This window comes from Amphibalanus amphitrite, unplaced genomic scaffold, assembly GCF_019059575.1.
Source record: "Amphibalanus amphitrite isolate SeventyFive unplaced genomic scaffold, NRLGWU_Aamphi_draft 000285F_arrow, whole genome shotgun sequence".
Lineage (NCBI taxonomy): Eukaryota > Metazoa > Arthropoda > Thecostraca > Balanomorpha > Balanidae > Amphibalanus > Amphibalanus amphitrite.
The window spans coordinates 86,272-104,033 of NW_024881780.1; the positions used below are offsets into that span (position 1 = coordinate 86,272).

At 50.8% G+C, this 17,762-nt stretch overlaps 3 protein-coding genes across 3 annotated transcripts in view; all 3 read right to left on the reverse strand.

The window, feature by feature from the left end:
• Positions 1-3: 3 nt before the first annotated feature.
• On the reverse strand, positions 4-7,926 carry LOC122387392 (nucleolar protein 12-like). The gene is made up of 4 exons (XM_043377546.1): positions 7,707-7,926; positions 1,168-1,273; positions 745-918; positions 4-361 (listed from the first exon to the last, which is right to left on the reverse strand). Exons 1-4 carry the CDS (start codon positions 7,772-7,774, stop codon positions 74-76), a joined length of 636 nt encoding a protein of 211 aa, XP_043233481.1. The 5' UTR covers positions 7,775-7,926; the 3' UTR covers positions 4-73.
• A 1,112-nt stretch (positions 7,927-9,038) lies between these two features.
• The window catches only part of LOC122387393 (death-associated protein kinase 1-like), a 60,013-nt gene continuing 51,289 nt past the window's right edge, over positions 9,039-17,762 (reverse strand). The window contains exons 25-27 of the mRNA XM_043377548.1: positions 11,148-11,324; positions 10,592-10,804; positions 9,039-10,380 (exon numbers count right to left, since the gene is read on the reverse strand). Of these exons, the coding sequence (XP_043233483.1) occupies positions 9,661-10,380; positions 10,592-10,804; positions 11,148-11,324 (1,110 nt within the window). The 3' untranslated portion in view covers positions 9,039-9,660. The remainder of the gene's footprint in view (positions 10,381-10,591; positions 10,805-11,147; positions 11,325-17,762) is intronic.
• LOC122387394 (blastula protease 10-like) lies at positions 11,539-13,230 on the reverse strand. Its single transcript, XM_043377549.1, has one exon. The coding sequence runs from the start codon at positions 13,027-13,029 to the stop codon at positions 11,698-11,700; it is 1,332 nt and encodes a 443-aa protein (XP_043233484.1). The 5' UTR covers positions 13,030-13,230; the 3' UTR covers positions 11,539-11,697.

Genomic DNA, 17,762 nt, shown 5'->3' on the forward strand with positions numbered 1-17,762 from the left:
AACCGTGGGAGTGTGATGTGTTGATATATTTACAAGAAAAGAACAATTTGGATAGCATTTAGAAAAACGTTCTCTATGCGGCTGAGCCTTTTCGTCTCTGTTTCTTTAGCTGATGGCTGAGCTTCATGTGCTTCTTGTTGATCCTCGCTTTGTGCTTCTGGAGGTTTTTGCTCTTCTGCTTGTTCTTTTTCTCTTGCAGACGGGCCTTGGTCTCCAGGATGTTCTGCCGCGATCGCTGTGAGACCGGCTTCTCAGCTGCCTTGGGGGCCGGCGTCGCCTTCAGTTCCATCCCCAGCACCTCATCATCTTTCTCCGGTTCTGGCTGATCCTCCTCTTCCTCGTCCTGGGACGCCGCTGGCAACTGTAAGTGAAAGAATCTGGGTCAAGTATCTATTACCTTTTTGCCCGTTGCCAAGTGTTACTGAAGTGCTAGGCTTGCAGACAATTCATCGATTATCAGATGAAGGAAACTACAGAATTGGTTGCAAATCACATGCTCACCGGACGTAGGATCACGTCCGCATGAAAAGGATAAAACCCACCACCGTCCCCGTCATAATCTCTCCTTATGTGAACACTGGAATCAGTTAAAAAACATCCAGATTCGTCCTTGCCGACTCTCACCACCGCGAATTGCCATCACTGACGACATTGTCTAGTTAGCCCCGCTTATTTCGCAATGTGCACATCTGACCTCTAGGCACGTTATCTGCCATGTCAAGGCAGCAGTGGCGAAATACGCACCGCGTTCTTGCCAAGGAAGAGTCCGCCGGCCGTGAGATCCAGGTCGGAGATGGTGGTCACACTGACGGTGTGCTTCTCCAGATCGTGGGTCACCGCTGCGGGCTCCGCGTCCTCCGAGATCAGCATGTTGTCGGGAAGCACCGTCGGCCCATGTGTCGGTAGCTTACTGCGTTTCTGTAACAAAATATTTTTGATAGCCACATGCAAAGACTGGCTTAAGTGGCCTGTTGCCATGCCAGTGGTTATCAATGTGCATGCTGTACCAATGTGCGTGCTATCCCAAAAGGTCAATGACAAAATAATTAGCTTTTCCAAAAGCTTTAATTTATTTTGACTTACTATCCAATTCACCAAAAAGTATAAGTTAAATGAGAGAAAAACTGAAATTCAGTAAGGCCATGCATTTGTTCAAAGTGAACCAACCTCCTGTCTGATACGATTTTTCTCTTGTTTGAATCGCTTATCAAACTTCTTGGCAGCAGTTTCACGTCTCTCCTGTTTCCTCTTCTTGAATCCAGTAAGATAATCCCTGGAAATGTGACACAAAGGACACAGATGTGATGTTTTGTTTCCCTCAGCATCATTCCTGCTCCTGACTAGTCATTACCTGAGTTTGAGTTCCAAACGTCCAACATGCCTTGAATTAAGTAATGGTAAGTGATTACCGACATTGGGCGTTACAATTTGTAATTGCATACAACAGTTTATAACAATATAATATAGTTTGTCATTGTACTAGCTGAACTAAGGGAGCCGCGCAATGTACAAGAAAATGGAATACTTTTGGTGTTGAATTTGTTCATTCATCAATGTTCAGGTCAACTATAAAAGCATTAAAAAAGGTTAAAAATGGGCATAATTTTTGCTTAACTTTTGCCACTGACATTGGCATAATTTCTGACCAAAACATTCATTCCTGGTGTAGCTGGGGTCCTCTGCCGTCCAAAGGAAGAAACGCGTAACTCGATTTTTGACATTTTTGTTTTTTTATATCAATCGATAGCCCTTCTCAAGACGCATCCTACTATACCAATTTTGGAACAATCTGATGTTATTTGAAAAAGTTATGACCTATCTTAGTTTGGCAAAATAGCGTCAGTTGCGAGGTGGGTGCAATTGGTCCAAGGGGCCAAAGGAAAAAACGCGTGAGATTTCACCCGTTTCTTCCATTGCGGTTTACGCTCGTAGCAGCTCGAAAACCAAAGGAAGAAACGCGTGGACCCGGAGTGGCGTGTTTGATACCAGCACGGCGGAGGATGCACGACATTTTGTCATGTTGTGATCTTGGTAGACTTTTAATCTCATCGTTGATTATTGTGATGTCTTAAGTAAGTTTATTGCCGTGATAACATAATAAACGAATACACGCGCAGAGAAGGCCTAACTTCAATAATGCCTGAGATAATCATGTTTCTGAACTGTCTAAAATGGACACGCTAATTTAAAACCCCATTAAAAACTTGCCGCCTGTCATCAGTACCGAAGCACGTGCTTCACTAAAAAAATCAAGGAACGTAAACAATAACAAGTTTTGGCGCCATGGCGGGCAATTTAAGCTGATCGTTTTCGCTCCGCGCTGGCTTAAGTAGTGTCTTTGGTGACAGGTGACAGTTCTTGATCGTGATTTATGATAGGATGGGGAGAAAGCGAAAGAGACCGATACCAGGTGTACCGATTGACGCAGATTTTAAGACACGCAGAGGCAACGTATATGTAAGAGTTGACTGGGACGACACAAGTCGAGGTGACTATCACTATGTCCCCGTGAAGTCGCTGAAGTGTTCCGGGACTATTGCCGCCGGCTCACGGGTCAGCATGCGACATTCGGGTGGTCGAGCGTGGACGGGCACCGTAGCGGTCAGCCCCTTGGCCGCACGCCTCCTAGTTCAAGGTAAGATGCCTACATTTGAAGAAAATAGCACGCCTTCAACATAGGATTTTAACGAATATAGCCATCGTGTAGTCCGTTAAAACGTGCGAGTCTCGTTAAGGATAACATTTCAGCCTCCAGCGGAAAATGACGGGTAGTTTTATCCCGAATGGCAGTGTATTCTCTCCGAGGGCATATCAAAGGATGTTGGTTATGAGGAAATATATGACATTTAAAATAAATAAAATTTGATTAATTATGTGCGCTAATAAAAATGAAACACAAACATTGAGTGATGTGACTCTGTTATCATGGTGCAGATGTGTCAGACGATGAGTTGCCGCTGGCAAAAGTGCGATGTGCAAGTGCGATGCGGCATGAAGATGCGTCCAGTAGTGCGTCCTGTGCGGTTCTAACGCCCGCACTTGAGCTGGTCTCTACACCGACAGTGGACAAACCTGCGGACTCAAATCAACTGGTGAGTGTTACGTCCAAAACGCACCTAAACAACAATTGTTTTTCCCTTTCACAATGGGCGAAATGAGCGGTGTCCGGTGAATGGCAAATGTTTCCAGCGAAAAAAAAAATCACCGAGGCGGCAATAGCTAGCTTTCCTGCTGGGTCTGTGATGTTCATGAAAATCAGCAATCATTGCTATCATTGCAATCATTGCAGCTATCATTGCTGACACTCAACACATGCCTGACACTCAATACAATAAAATGAACATCAAATCGTATGATCCGATGTTTCCAGTCCGCCTCCCCTACCAACTATTCCTGAAGGTCACAACTAATGTTTCGCTCAAGGAGATAAACTGAGCATGTTGATCATAACCCACTCGTTTTGCGCGCAGTTGTATTCACCCGTGGCCAGCGGCTCGACGGTGGCCGCCGGACCTGCTGGTGCTGATGCCGACGGTGTTGATGGACAGCATCTTCAGGCGGCCCTCGACAGCGGCTCGACGGTGGCCGCCGGACCTGCTGGTGCTGATGCCGACGGTGTTGATGGACAGCATCTTCAGGCGGCCCTCGACAGCGGCTCGACGGTGGCCGTCGGACCTGCTGGTGCTGATGCCGACGGTGTTGATGGACAGCATCTTCAGGCGGCCCTCGACAGCGGCTCGACGGTGGCCGCCGGACCTGCTGGTGCTGATGCCGACGGTGTTGATGGACAGCATCTTCAGGCGGCCCTCGACAGCGGCTCGACGGTGGCCGTCGGACCTGCTGGTGCTGATGCCGACGGTGTTGATGGACAGCATCTTCAGGCGGCCCTCGACAGCGGCTCGACGGTGGCCGTCGGACCTGCTGGTGCTGATGCCGACGGTGTTGATGGACAGCATCTTCAGGCGGCCCTCGACAGCGGCTCGACGGTGGCCGTCGGACCTGCTGGTGCTTCAGCGGATGAGTATCAGCTAACCAATGTCAATGCCGTAGGTGCCAAGCTGCCGCCAGTTACCGACGAGCCACAGCTTGATGATCTGTGCAATCTTGATTATTTTCTTGATACTGGGTCATATAACTTCATTCGACTTTTGGGTAGCCTTTCCAGCTGTGATCTCATCGATGTTCCTCTATCAGGTCCTAACTTTGACCCCGCCGGTGAAAGTGTCCCCGAACTCGGTCCCACTGATCATCTCGACCTCGCTGGCCTACCTGTGCGGGCTGAACTCGGCCCCGGCGGCACTGACCCCGGCCCCGCTGGTCCTGAACTCGACCCCGCTGGTCCTGACCCCGGCCCCGCTGGTCTTGACCCCGGCCCCGCTGGTCCTTACCTCGGTCCCGCTAGTCCTGACCTCGGCCCCGGCGGCACTGACCCCGGCCCCGCTGGTCCTGAACTCGACCCCGCTGGTCCTGACCCCGGCCCCGGTGGCACTGACCCCGGCCCCGCTGGTCCTGAACTCGACCCCGCTGGTCCTGACCCCGGCCCCGCTGGTCCTGAACTCGACCCCGCTGGTCCTGACCCCGGCCCCGCTGGTACTTACCTCGACCCCGCTGGTCCTGACCTCGGCGCCGCTGTTGGACCTGTCCCCGACGTCGGAGCCGACGGCGACAGGGGCGAATATGATCGCGGTACGACAAGCTATCGCACACCCCGCGAAGAAGGCACCAGCTGTGAGCCTTCTACCCCTGGACAGTCTAAAAAACGTGCCAGAACGCAGGACTCACAGATCCTGGCCTTCAAACAAAAGCATAGTGTCCGACCTATTCCTACAGCATGTCTCAACCGCAAATGCCGGTTCGAATGCACCTCTCACATATCCCAGGCACAGAGGGAAAACATAAATACAACTGTCAACTCACTGCCCAGGGAAGCTAGGCTTCAGTGGTATGCCACCCACGTCACCGATGAGACCCCGACTCTGACTGACAGCCCTCCGTTAACCGATGTTGCCTCTGCCAGGCGGCGGCTCATCGTTTATCGACTCCCGTTGGAAAATGGCCGAAACCAGCGTGTCTGTAAAGAATTCTGCCTAACAACGCTGGGTTTCAGTGAGGCCAGCGATGGGGTGATCTTGACAGCTGTCGGGAAGCTATCCCCCAAAAGGGACGAGCGTGGCCGCGCCTCGCCGGCTGGCGTGAAACTTCTGGCTACAGAGCTAAAGCAGCACATTGAGCGCTACCATCCGCTGACGCCACATTACCGGTATTTGCACGCGCCAAATCGCCGGTATCTCCCCATCGACCTATCCGTGCCCACGATGTATCGTCACCTGGTCGAGGAGAAGGGCAGAATCTGCTCCATGGAGCGGTTTCGTCAAGCCGTCCGAGAGGCCAACATTGGCTTCACACGACTCGCTGGGGAAGAGTGTGAAATATGCAAGGCCTTTCACTTGCACCTCTCCTCATGCACTGATCATGAAACCTGTCAGGTGTGCCAGGATCACGCTTCCCACCTCGACAGGGCCGAGCGGGCGCGGGCGGAATACGCCCGAGACCGGTCAAGGCCGCGGACGGCAGACGAGATGGTGGTGTCCGCGGACATGATGAGGATTGCCGTTCTCCCAATCCTGCCCCACAAGACGTGTGTTTTCACATCCCGCCTCATAGCGTACAATGAAACTTTCGTCTCACTTGGCGGCGGCAAGGGTCAGGGCGTGTGCATCGTGTGGCACGAGGGTGTGGCAGGGAGGGACGCGCCCGACGTGGCCTCCACATTCATGAAATTCGCGGAACTCCATCGGCACGTGGTCAGCCTCACCTTCTGGGTCGACAACTGTTCGGCACAGAATAAGAATTGGACATTTCTGACGGCCCTTCAAAACATGGTGAATAGGACTGATGTGGCACTCAACACAGTCACAGTAAAATATTTGGAGAAAGGACATACTAGTATGTCAGCGGACGCCATTCACCAGGTCGTGAACAAATTTCTTTCAAAAGCTGTAGTGGAGGATTTTTCTGATTTTGTTAAAATCTGTGAACGGTCTGGACGAGTAGTGGAAATGTCGCCGGGCGATTTCCGAGACCTGGTGAATGGCGTCAGTACCGCCAAGCTGACGCGGCTTGCCGGTGGTGACATGAGGCCTATGTTGAGAGACATTAAAGTGGTCCAGGCTCGACGTGGAGACGATCGACTATTTCTAAAAACACGACATGGCAGCCCCAGCTGGGCCGCTTATGACCTGTTCAAGACCACGTACGACCCAACCACGCAGCCCAATAGGCGAGCGGTCGCTCGTGGAGTAAATAAGGATAAGTTGGACAGGATCCTGAAAGTACTGGCACCGTTGATGACGCCTTACAAGCGCGAGTTCTGGGAATCTCTGCAAGGAAAGAAGGTGCGCGATTTGGCAGGCTGAGGCTGCACCAGCCTGGCAGCCTCAGCCTCAGCAGTCTCAGCCTGTCTCAGCCATCTGCGCAGCCGCTGCGCAGATGCTAGGATATGTCGGCGAAGATGCCGTTGTGTCATGTGTGTGTTGGATGGGACAGGGGGCGGTCGCCGTGACCCCCGGCGCCGGAGATACCGCCCTCCCGCTTCCAGGCGATTTCTGTCTGTATAATGGCGTTGTGTGTATTGGATGGGTGGTGTTTATACAGTGTTATGTTGTCTTCAGCAACCGAAATATACCCCATTGTTCCCTTCTGTTTTGAATGTCAGGCTGCTGAGTTGATAGCCTTTTGTTGACCCAGCCTTTTGGATGGGTGGTGTTTATAGTGTTATGTTGTCTTCAGCAACCGAAATATACCCCATTGTTCCCTTCTGTTTTGAATGTCAGGCTGCTGAGTTGATAGCCTTTTGTTGATCCAGCCTTTTGGATGGGTGGTGTTTATACAGTGTTACCTATGTTGTCTTCAGCAACCGAAATATACCCCATTGTTCCCTTCTGTTTTGAATGTCAGGCTGCTGAGTTGATAGCCTTTTGTTGACTATATTATCTCAATGATTCCAGTATATTCTATAAGGTAAGACGTGCTGAGTTAATTTAAAATATCTGCACATGCCAGAGTTAAATGCACTCATATACACATAAAGACGTAGAGGGACAGTTATACAGTTAAACATCGAAATTATTCAGTTAAACAGTCAAGATTCGAAGCGGTTTAGATCTCACACGCCAGACATTCATTCATCCGTTCATTCATTACTGTGTCTGCCCTTTTTTTCCACAACGTCGATGTAGCGCGTGCGCCGAAATCCCAATGGAAGAAACGCGTAGCTCCAGATAACCGATTCACGCGTTTCTTCCATTGGGATTTCGATTGATGTGACTCAACAGCTGCAAAGGAAGAAAAGTATAGACGTATTTCTTGCATGCGACATAATTTAAAATAAAAATATTGGTATCACTGACAAGAGCCGACAGTGGAGATTCCAATGGTATTATTTGTGCTGTATTTGTTTTGAATATTCAGACCACAGGAGCCGTGAAAGGTCCGAACATGTTTTTTGGCTCTCCTGGAAAGTTCGGATTTGGGAGTTACGCGTTTCTTCCTTTGGCCGGCAGTCCTGATTGTTGTGCATCCAATTCACCAGGCATCATGAATTGCTTCGAATCAAAAGTCATGATACCTAGGCATACACTAAGCAAAATTAAAAACAAATCTAAAAATAAATAATGGTCTCAATGTTTTGATCGCCATTCACTCACCTTCGATCCTTCTCGTTGAAAACTAGCTCAAGCTTTGGTTCTTTCCCTTTGCCCTTTTTCTTGCCCATTTTTTGTTTATTGACGTGAAACAAGATATGTGATGTCTTCGCACTGCAAAAAGTTTATGCAATTCAAACAGGAGTTATTTACAGTCAATTAAAACCACTATTCGCTCCCACTTCCACACACGCAGCGCACACACGCGGTTTTGTTTTGACGATGGGCATCAAGGTTTGGTATTTCTTTGGCATCACGCACGGAGAATTTGGCAGCAATTAGGGAATAGTTGCGTCATCAGCCCATTTTCCACTCTTCTGACCGTGGTTATAGAACTCCGTTCTGATCATCTGTACATTTTCACCTTGCAATTTGCATACTCTAATGATATCGAAAATGCAGCTTTTCCTTTTGATAAATACTATTGATAATGTCAGATGACTGCAATGGCGCAACAGGGGGAAGAGGGGGCAAAAGGGGTCAGCCCCGCCTGGAGCCCCTTGAAATGATCTGTCTGGGGCGTATAGTCGGGCAACCCTCTCGGTTACAATTGATCGACCCAGAGCCGTGTCCGGTCGGAGTTAGGCTGGTTCTGAAAAATGCCTTGACAAAGGGGTCGACCTGTCGGGCGGACCCTGCTTCCAAGAAATCCCCATTAGCTTTTAGGTGGGTCCAAGTCACTATCGGATCGTGGGACTGGCTCGGACGGAACCAATTGCTTATGAATGTCACGTGTGTTTCAGAGAGCGGAGCAGAGACGGGCCAGAAGGTTCCATTACCGCACCATGGGGCTGTCAGACGGGACTCGTCACATCGTCAACACATCAGTCATCGGACGGGTGAGTGGTGTGAAGGGGTCCGATCAGACGGGGACCAATTCTAATAATTATATCTCCTGAGTCCTGAAAACTGTCATCTCTCGTGGCGGCGCCGTGCACGAGGATTCGAGAAAGAATCTTTGCATTTGGCAACACAGCTGTCCTCCAGCCGTACTCGTCTGCAACTGTTTCTTCCTTGTTCGTGCCGTGGCAAGGAAATGGAAGTCGAGGTTGCATTATTTCGCCTGTCTACCCCATGCAATCGCGCTAAGACTGCGCTCGGCTCATTGGCGACTGGTCTTTGACCCATTGCCCGGTGCTGACACCCAGGAAGTTGAGATTTTTCGTCAAGAACTACATGCTATCTGGGAATTCAAGAGATTATATTCAAATGTAATGTTAAAGTTATCCTCCCCAGCACTAAAAATGGACAAGCAAACAGTTCTTTTTTAGATTCGAAGAGATAAATGATCAGACTCCAATAAAGCCAGATGCATGTCTTCACTGCAAAGATCAATTGATATTCGCACTCCATATTTATTTATCCTCTCTGAAGAAAATTAGACATATAACGTTAGTTTACACGGACATTGGCTTCTAAGGCCTCCACATGCCCCCATTGTCGCATATTTTCCCGTCTTCAAGACGTTACAGTCCTATCACAACCTTCCCTTCATGTCCAGCACCGATATAAATGACTCAAATAAATGACACATCGCATCGAAAGCCACAGGAATGTTACACTCGCACATAACCGACATAGCACCGTTATCACAAGTGGGGACCACCATTCTAGTAGATTGGTGGCGATGAGATGGCATCGTCCAACACAACGCCATACGGGCGAATGGCGAAAAAGTTCATGTTTGTTGGTCTTATAGGCTTCTGCCTGTTGGTGATTTCAGCCACTTTCCATCTCTCTTTTCCATCTCTTTTTCTCCAAGACAATTTCCATCTCATACAACACATCGTATCACATCGACTACCTATGACTGCAGTGGCGCTGGCGCCGCCTTTTACACATTTCGACTTCCACTATGGACGCAATATAACTGAGTTCTGTGAATAACCCTCTCCGACTGCTCCGTATAGCCTGGGTCGCCTGTCAGCGCCCGCCGGTTTTTAAGCCGCTGAGTCGCTCAGCGACTGACTGTGGACGAGCTGGCCGCCGAGCCGGAGGGCGGCCGCACCGTCACCGTCTCAGAGGGCCCGCCGCCGCCGGAGCCGAGCCGCAGACGGTAGAGCGGCGCGGCGGCCGCCAGCCGCTCGGCCGCGTCCCGCCTGCCGATGTCGACCAGCGCCGCGTGCAGCCGGGCCAGCGGCAGTCTGCCGAGCTCGTGCAGCAGCCGTGCCGTCCGGCTCACGGCCGGGTTATCTCCAGCGTCGAGCCGCGCTAGCCGCTCGGTGAGCCCCAGCTGGACGGCTAGCAGACACCAGTCGCGGCCGAGCCGGTCGGCCGGGTCGAGCGCGGCGCACAGCACGCGCCGGCCGGCCACCCCCAGACAGGCTACCGGCAGCTGGGCCGGCCAGCGGAGACGGTCAGACACCGGCGCGCAGCTGAAACACACCAGCTCCAGGGGAGACGGGGAGTCGGCGCAGACAGAGGAGCGTGGGGCGAGAGCCGAGGGATCGGCCGGAGAGAGAGCCGAGGCATCCATCGAGGAGGGAGCTGAGGAGTTGTCTGAGGAGTTGTTAGAGAATATGTCTGAACTGAGAGGAGATGCGGGACCGCGCGCTAGAAGACTGGCGACCAGATCTGACGGCGGCACTGAGCGGCACCGGTCGACGTGACGCTCCAGGTCGCTGGGGTACAGGTAGTGGCGCTCGATCGGCACACCGGGGAACACCTGGAGTATCACCTGAAACGCCAGAGTCGCAATGCGTCAGGTGGGGTGCAGGGGAGGAATTGGAATTGAGAAAACGGATTGGAAAGAACGTGAAGTAATGAATGGTTTAGTATAAATGTCCTGAACATTCCATCGCATCCAATCACGCTTACTTTGCAAGTATTCAGATTGTAAGCATTTACTTATGGATGAAAAAGCTTTCTACAACAGCGAAGATAAGTACCTGCTCCAGCGCCGTCAGTACATCTTCCATGAGGTAGAAGCAGGCGGCGGCTGCGTCAGCCGGCCCCCTGAGTCTCAGCTCCAGGTGGCGGCCGTCGGGGGAGGCGGTCAGCACGGTCTCAATGCCTCCGGTGATGAGCCGAGACCCGGCCCACCACTGACGCAGCTCCGCCTCCCCGGCCGAGTACTCCTGTACCAGGTGACGCAGCTGGACCTGAGGCGGAGTGGAGGGGAGGAGGCGTCAGTGAGCTGGCGGGACATTCAGCGCGAGCTTATCTGAGAGGTCAAATACTGATGGAGAGGAGAGGAGCTTACAGGGAATATCGGGGATCAGTTGGGCAATATGAGCGAAGCATCTAACATATAACTGTCAGATTAGACACAAACAAATAAGCAACCAGTTTCCGATCACATATCAGTAACCTGTCATAAACAAGTTGATCATGAGTGCAAGACAAAGGGACGCTTTCGATGCTTTTCACGACAAAAGTCACAAACCTGAAATCCTACAACTGAAGAACACCACTTATCTGTACCCGTCCTCTCGCTGTGCGTACCTGCAGTCGCGGCAGCAGGGGTGACATGAGGAGCTCCGTGCCGTCCGGGGGTCGCAGCATCACCCCTCCGTAGCAGAGCCGGGGTCCATCGGGGCCGGGCGGCGCCCACAGTCCCTCCGGCTCGGCGCCTCGGTTGTGGCAGGGGAACTCGTACACAATGTCCCCGGCGCTGTCACACTGCAGCGGAGGGACGGCGGCGGGTGAGCGTGGTAGCGGTACGGGAATTATCGACATCATGCCTTGGTCACTCCAGGGCTCAACTTATAAAGTGCCGTACTTATTATATTCACGGTATGCACGCTGTGTAGATGTACCCCCGTTTTGGCAAATGCGCACCCGAGTCAGCAAAATTATTGCTGATTCCGGGCAATACAGCGACCAAACGCCGTAGTGAGTGAGATGGCAAAATGTATTTAACACACACATACACACTTTTTTGACAGACAAAAGGATAGTTCGGCAAGGGGAATACGCGTTCACTCATTGCTTCGTGGATCCGCTGGTTTTAGTGGGTGCCTTACTCTCCGCGACAGTGTCGTGTCAACCGTGCTCAGGCGGAGAGGAACTCGACGTTGGCCGAAAAGCCTTTGTACCAGCCATAGTTGCCCGACTTGAACTGGACAATGAAACGATTGCCGGTGGATGTGAAACTCTTACCCTGCAGCTCTGCGTCGCACGCCTTCTGGTCGTTAACGAAGTCGTTGCCCGAGTAGCGCATAGCGAGGAAGTCCCAGTAGCAGTTGCCGTTGGAGCGGTACAGCATCTTCATGTCGGTGACGGTGACCTTGACCTGTTGGCCGGCCGGCGCGTTAATGATCCACCAGCAGACGACGTTCTTGGGGAAGTTCTCGGGGTAGTTGGGCGTGGTGATGGTGCCCGGCTGCGTCATATTGATATCGCCGCAGTCTATGTCACCGTAGTAGCTGCCGTTGAGGGTCTCGCAGTTGGCGCCGGAGGTGTTGGGCGGGCAGACGCACGTGCAGCTCTTGCCGACGAAGCCGCCGTTCTGGCAGGTGGGCGGACTGGAGCAGCCGGCGGCGCAGTTGTACATGGCGTTGGCGATCTGCTTGTCGCGGTGCGACAGGCCCCCGCGCCGACCGATCAGGCCAGTGTGCAGGAAGTTGTTGACGCGGATGGTGTCCTCACCGTTGGAGGTGAAGTATCTGGAACCGTAGTGCATGACAGAGGTCAGGTCGTAAGGCACTGAGTAGTTGTTGGACGCGGGCCGCTTGTCGAAGTTGCCCTCCTTTCCTTCCAGGATATTGTCGAAGAGAATGGTGACGTAGTTGTCGCGGTCGTTGCGCGACTGCTGGTGCGACAGGCCCATGGCGTGGCCGAACTCGTGCACCACCGTGCCCAGGCCGGTGCAGCCGTCGCCGATGCTCAGATCCTGACCCCCGGAGCTGGTGCTCTTACCAACGTACGACCAGCAGCCTTCGGACTTGATAACGTTGATGTGCGGCACGCTGGAGCCCTCGGCCACCTCGTTGAACTCGAGGCAGGTGTGGTCCCGCCAGTGCTGGATTCCGGCCAGAATGGCGTCCCGGTCGGCGGACGAACTGGAGCTGATGGCGAAGCTGACCGGGCTGGTCCAGAGGTTGGTGGACGCCTGACGGCCGTCGCGCTGCTCGGCCGTCAGAACCATGTCCGACTCGAACAGCTCACGGCCGTCGTCGGTGACTGACGGGTTGCGGTACTCGAAGTTGTCATCAACGGGGATCTCCGGCTTGCGACTGCCGGAGGCGGGTCCGTCAGTGACCCACTGTCCCTCAGGTTTACGGCCCGGGGCGGGAGCGTCAGTGACCCACTGGTCCAGGGGAGATACCTGCCGCGGCTTGGCGGCCGTCACCGCCAGCAGGGCGCTCAGCAGCAGGACCCTCATGATGCCGTCGGTTGAAGTCGGTGAATAAGCTGAAGTGCCCAGTTCTTGACGACAGACAGGCTCGAATGCTGAGACAGCCCGGTTGAGCACCCTCTTTTATATGACGAGCTTAAGTGCCTTGTCATTATGCAGCAAATGACGATGCTCGGCGATCTACGTCTCGGCTGTGCACATATGGTAACCGTGTCACTTTTTATGCTCGCGCTCTGCTTAGTGCACAGATACGCCCAGAAGACTTCAGCAGAGAGTTCGTCTTGATGGGGTACAGGTCAATGTTGCAACTACTTAGTAACTATAGTAACTACATAAAATAATTTTCAACGCTGACGTTTCGCACGACGACTACCACACGGAAACTGCCATTCACCAAGGGCTGGTGCATATTGTAGGTTTTCATGAGATATCTGGTGTGCAACATTACAATAGTTATGATGCATCAACAAGCACGGGCCTAGATATCATACACAGTTAACAATAACTTAACAATAACTTAACAAAGTAACACAGTTTGTTCACCGAAAAGTCCCAATCGGCGCAGAAATAGGGTTTAGGGGGGGGGCTTGGACGGACCGCTCCTTCGCTTTTTATCCGCCGCAAAAGCGGCCGATTACAATGAAACTTCCAGTGCCCTCGAGTCTATCAATTTTACACCTACCCCGAAAATTGTGTAACCCTGACCCAAATGACCTAGTTGACCTGTGAACTGTTTCTCGAGAGCATGTCAGGCTGGAATCGCAATTCCGCGTATGTCAGCGCACATTATCCGTACGTTTCCAGTCTTTTTTGTGGTTGTTAACCTTCCAACAAGGATATGATGCTTCGGTTCCATGCATCATGATGGGTGTCAAGATCACGTGAAGGCCACGTCAAGGTCAATAGGATCAATAGGACCTTTGATGACCTTTGTTCACTTTTTTCGAATTAGACATGTATCTAGGGTAGTTTTTGGAGCTGATTTCGATTTTAACACCCATTTGAAGATTCGAGAAGTAGTTTTGGTGTCAATGTAACATGTTGCGAAGCTGTCAGTGGTGGCTGACGCCTACTAAGGATAGCCGGCAGGACGCCTATTGCTTGACAGACTTGGCCTGACCGGACCCCAAATGCATGAATACATCTTCTGGTGACCCGACCTTAAACCTAGAATCTGGGTCAAAAACAGGTGCGGAGCTTCCTATACAGTTGGTGCGATGTCTGCCCCGCTGCCCCATCAACTTACCATTTTGCCCCACCAATAAGCGTTTTGCCCAATCAACTTCAGCTGATTTGTAGGTCTTTGTTGCTTTCTTTGCAAATCAATATTTTTGCATTGAAGAGCTTTGACATATCCGTGTAATGCAAACTATTATCTCTGTATTGAGAAGAATTGATTCAGATTTCAGTACCTATAGCATTTTATTTAACTGAACAATCGGACAATGTAGGTTTGACGACTTTTTGCCCCACCAACTTCCCTGGAAAAGCTCCACCCATGGTAAAAAAATCACACACGATGCGAGATTAATGTTCCTATCATAAGTCATAAGCTATAGATACCACGTTTCGCGGCGATGCGCGCCGTGGTTTTCTTTACACACGCAAAAAAACATCGCCAAAAATGACTCCTCCCCTCCCCACCAGGGCAAAGGTTACGTGGGGCCAGCGCAAGAAGTTTTAACTTTTAAGGATTAGAAATGGCGAGTTGTTCGCTCATTGAAAAGTACCTAACCACCGGCCTAATTGGACTTGGTGATAGCTTGCGTGATTTCGCATTTTAAATTCTCGAGCCTTAGTTACTCATCATGCCATATGTCACGATTTTCGCCAATGTGATTAAAAAACATTGGTTTTTGATGAGACTTGCTTTTTAGTTCCCTTGACAGATCACAGATGCGTCTTCCCGCCTATCTTGCAGCAATTATTACCGCAAAATCAGCACCCTGATACCAATACACCGTTCTTTATGCTGAAGGCTGTTCACACTTGTGCCGTTACTAAGTACTTTTCGAGACGCCTGTTCAGCAATATTGCGCCACCTCGTCGTATTGTGTGCTGTCGGGCGTCAGCGCCCGATCGCGACGTTTTTGACCGGCTGCAAATGTTCGAGAAGGGGAGGGACGAGGGCCCGCGCGATGCGGCGTTCGTATTTCTCGAGTCTGTTACTGTTACCTATCGCTTTCCGCTTGGATGGAGCAGTTTGGTGATGGAGAAAATTTGTGGCAGTTAAAGGGACCCTCCCACCTTAACATTAGTTTTGAGTTGAGATAGCCAAGTTTGCGGCCAGGCTCAGAAACCACCATTTATCCTGGTCGCAACCCCCGCAGCTTTATGGTGTTCAAGAAATTTCTTCCCTTTACTTGCAGGGTGGGACCAGCGTGGTCCCTATCTCTTAACCATTACGGGAGTCTGATGACGTCATCAGGCTTTCGAACGTCCGTTAAATGTTTGACTAAAACGTTTTGTAGCACGCGGTGGTATATGCTGCTTTGCGCGCAACAAATGCCGCACTTTCAAATAAAGTCGCTAGGAACAGCGGAGATCCCAAAAAGTAAACAAAAGTAAAAGTCTAATATCTTGAAAACCGGTGAATATTTTTCGATGAAATTTGGTAGATATTCGTTTTTGCTCTTTCTGAACCGAGCGACATCACTTTCATGCCAATTCATTAACTTTTTTAAGGTGGGAGTGTCCCTTTAATATGAACTATGTATGAACCTATATCAAAATTGGAAACACAAGATATCTTGGCTCGCTTCGCGTCGCGTTGGCCATAAAATGATTAAGGAGAAAATTTGGGACCGATTGGTGTTTGTCCCGTGTTGATCGGACGTCTAGAAGCTTTGATATTCGCGAAAAACTTGTTGAACTTTCAGCTTGCTGTATCACCTGCTACTTGGTAATGTACTGAAAACTTGCTAATGTACTGAAAACCTGCCAAAGGTATTTACTTGCCTAAATACCGCAAAGAACTTGAACTTTCAGCTTGCTGTATCACCTGCTACTTGGTAATGTACTGAAAACTTGCTAATGTACTGAAAACCTGCCAAAGGTATTTACTTGCCTAAATACCGCAAAGAACTTGAACTTTCAGCTTGCTGTATCACCTGCTACTTGGTAATGTACTGAAAACTTGCTAATGTACTGAAAACCTGCCAAAGGTATTTACTTGCCTAAATACCGCAAAGAACTTGTTCTAAAATACTTGGTATTTACTTGCCTAAATACCGCAAAGAACTTGTTCTAAAATACTTGGTATTTACTTGCCTAAATACCGCAAAGAACTGGTTCCTTTCCGACGTTTAAATCAGACGTCTTTAGACGATCAAATACTTTGGGAATTTGCCTTGGTCTCAGATCGTTTTCATTTGTTTGCAAAGAATTGTTTGCAGTTAAATATTCTATTTTTTCACCTACCTCTCCCCACCCCGCCCCCACCCAGCTGGCCGCCAGACCGTGGGAACGACTCGGCTCAGCACTGCCGCACGCGCATTCAGCGGCGGGTTGTCGATTTTTCGAGTGTCGGCTGCCGATCTCCCGCGAGCCGGCCACCTGTCAGCCGCCGCTCGGCTCTGTGTTAGGCATATGGGGACGGCGAATTTCTCCCGGAGGGAAGCACCTCGCTCACAAAAGCACGTGAATCAGCCGCATTCCTGTGTGGCGCGCAATGTTGAAGAGATATGTCTGTCCGCGGCTATCTCGCAGGCCCTAAGAGAAAAAGCTCGCTGCAAAAACTGAGCGTTTCAAAAAACCCGCAAACCGACGCAAATAGAATATTTATACAAGATATCTTGGCTCGCTCCGCGTCACTTTGGCCATAAAAAGATTCGGGAGAAAATTTGGGATCGAATGGTGTTTTTCCGGTGACGATCGGACGTCTAGAAGCTTCGATATTGGCGAAAAACTTGCTGAACTTGCAAAAGTACTTGGTACTTGCTTGGTACTTGCCAAAGTACTCTGTACTTGCCAAAGTACTTGGTACTTGCTTGGTATTTGCATAAGTACTCGGTATTTGCCAAAGTACTTGGTACTTGCTTGGTATTTGCATAAGTACTTGGTACTTGTAAAAGTACTTGGTACTTGCTTGGTACTTGCGAAAGTACTTGGTACTTGCTTGGTACTTGTACTCGCCCCCCGTTCCCCCGACTCTACTCCCACCCCTACCCCCTCGGGATAATTCCGGGTTCGTCGGGTAGGAAAACTTGCCACTCTACTCCCCCCCCCCCCCCCACAGAGCCATTTGGTATCGATCGGTGTTTATCCCGTGTCAATCGGTCGTCAATAAGCCGAGATATGCACGGCGAATTATTTCAATCGGCGTCGATCAGAATCTTCAGAACGGAGGGACCCACACTCATTTCTGGCCGTATCTCACTTTTCCGAGATGTACGTCAAACTACGTATTTAAAACTACATATTCTACAACCGAATCTTCAAACTGGGGGTACCTCAGACCGTGGGAACGACTCGGCTCAGCACTGCCGCACGCGCATTCAGCGGCGGCTTGTCGATTTTTCGAGTGTCGGCTGCCGATCTCCCGAGAGCCGGCCATCTGTCAGCCGCCGCTCGGCTCTGTGTTAAGCATATGGGGACGGCGAATTTCTCCCGGAGGGAAGCACCTCGCTCACAAAAGCACGTGAATCAGCCGCATTCCTGTGTAGCGCGCAATGCTGAAGAGATATGTCTGTCCGCGGATATCTCGCAGGCCCTAAGAGAAAAAGCTCGCTGCAAAAACTGAGCGTTTCAAAAAACCCGCA

What these genes read in the sequence shown, in the direction of transcription:
- LOC122387392 (XM_043377546.1), bottom strand. Translation starts at nt 7,774, where the DNA reads ATGGGCAAGAAAAAGGGCAAAGGGAAAGAACCAAAGCTTGAGCTAGTT. An exon ending in TTCAACGAGAAGGATCGAAG is followed by an intron (nt 1,274 to 7,706) that starts GTGAGTGAATGG and finishes TCACATTTCCAG; the next exon opens with GGATTATCTTACTGGATTCA. An exon ending in AAAATCGTATCAGACAGGAG is followed by an intron (nt 919 to 1,167) that starts GTTGGTTCACTT and finishes ATTTTGTTACAG; the next exon opens with AAACGCAGTAAGCTACCGAC.
- LOC122387394 (XM_043377549.1), bottom strand. Translation starts at nt 13,029, where the DNA reads ATGAGGGTCCTGCTGCTGAGCGCCCTGCTGGCGGTGACGGCCGCCAAG.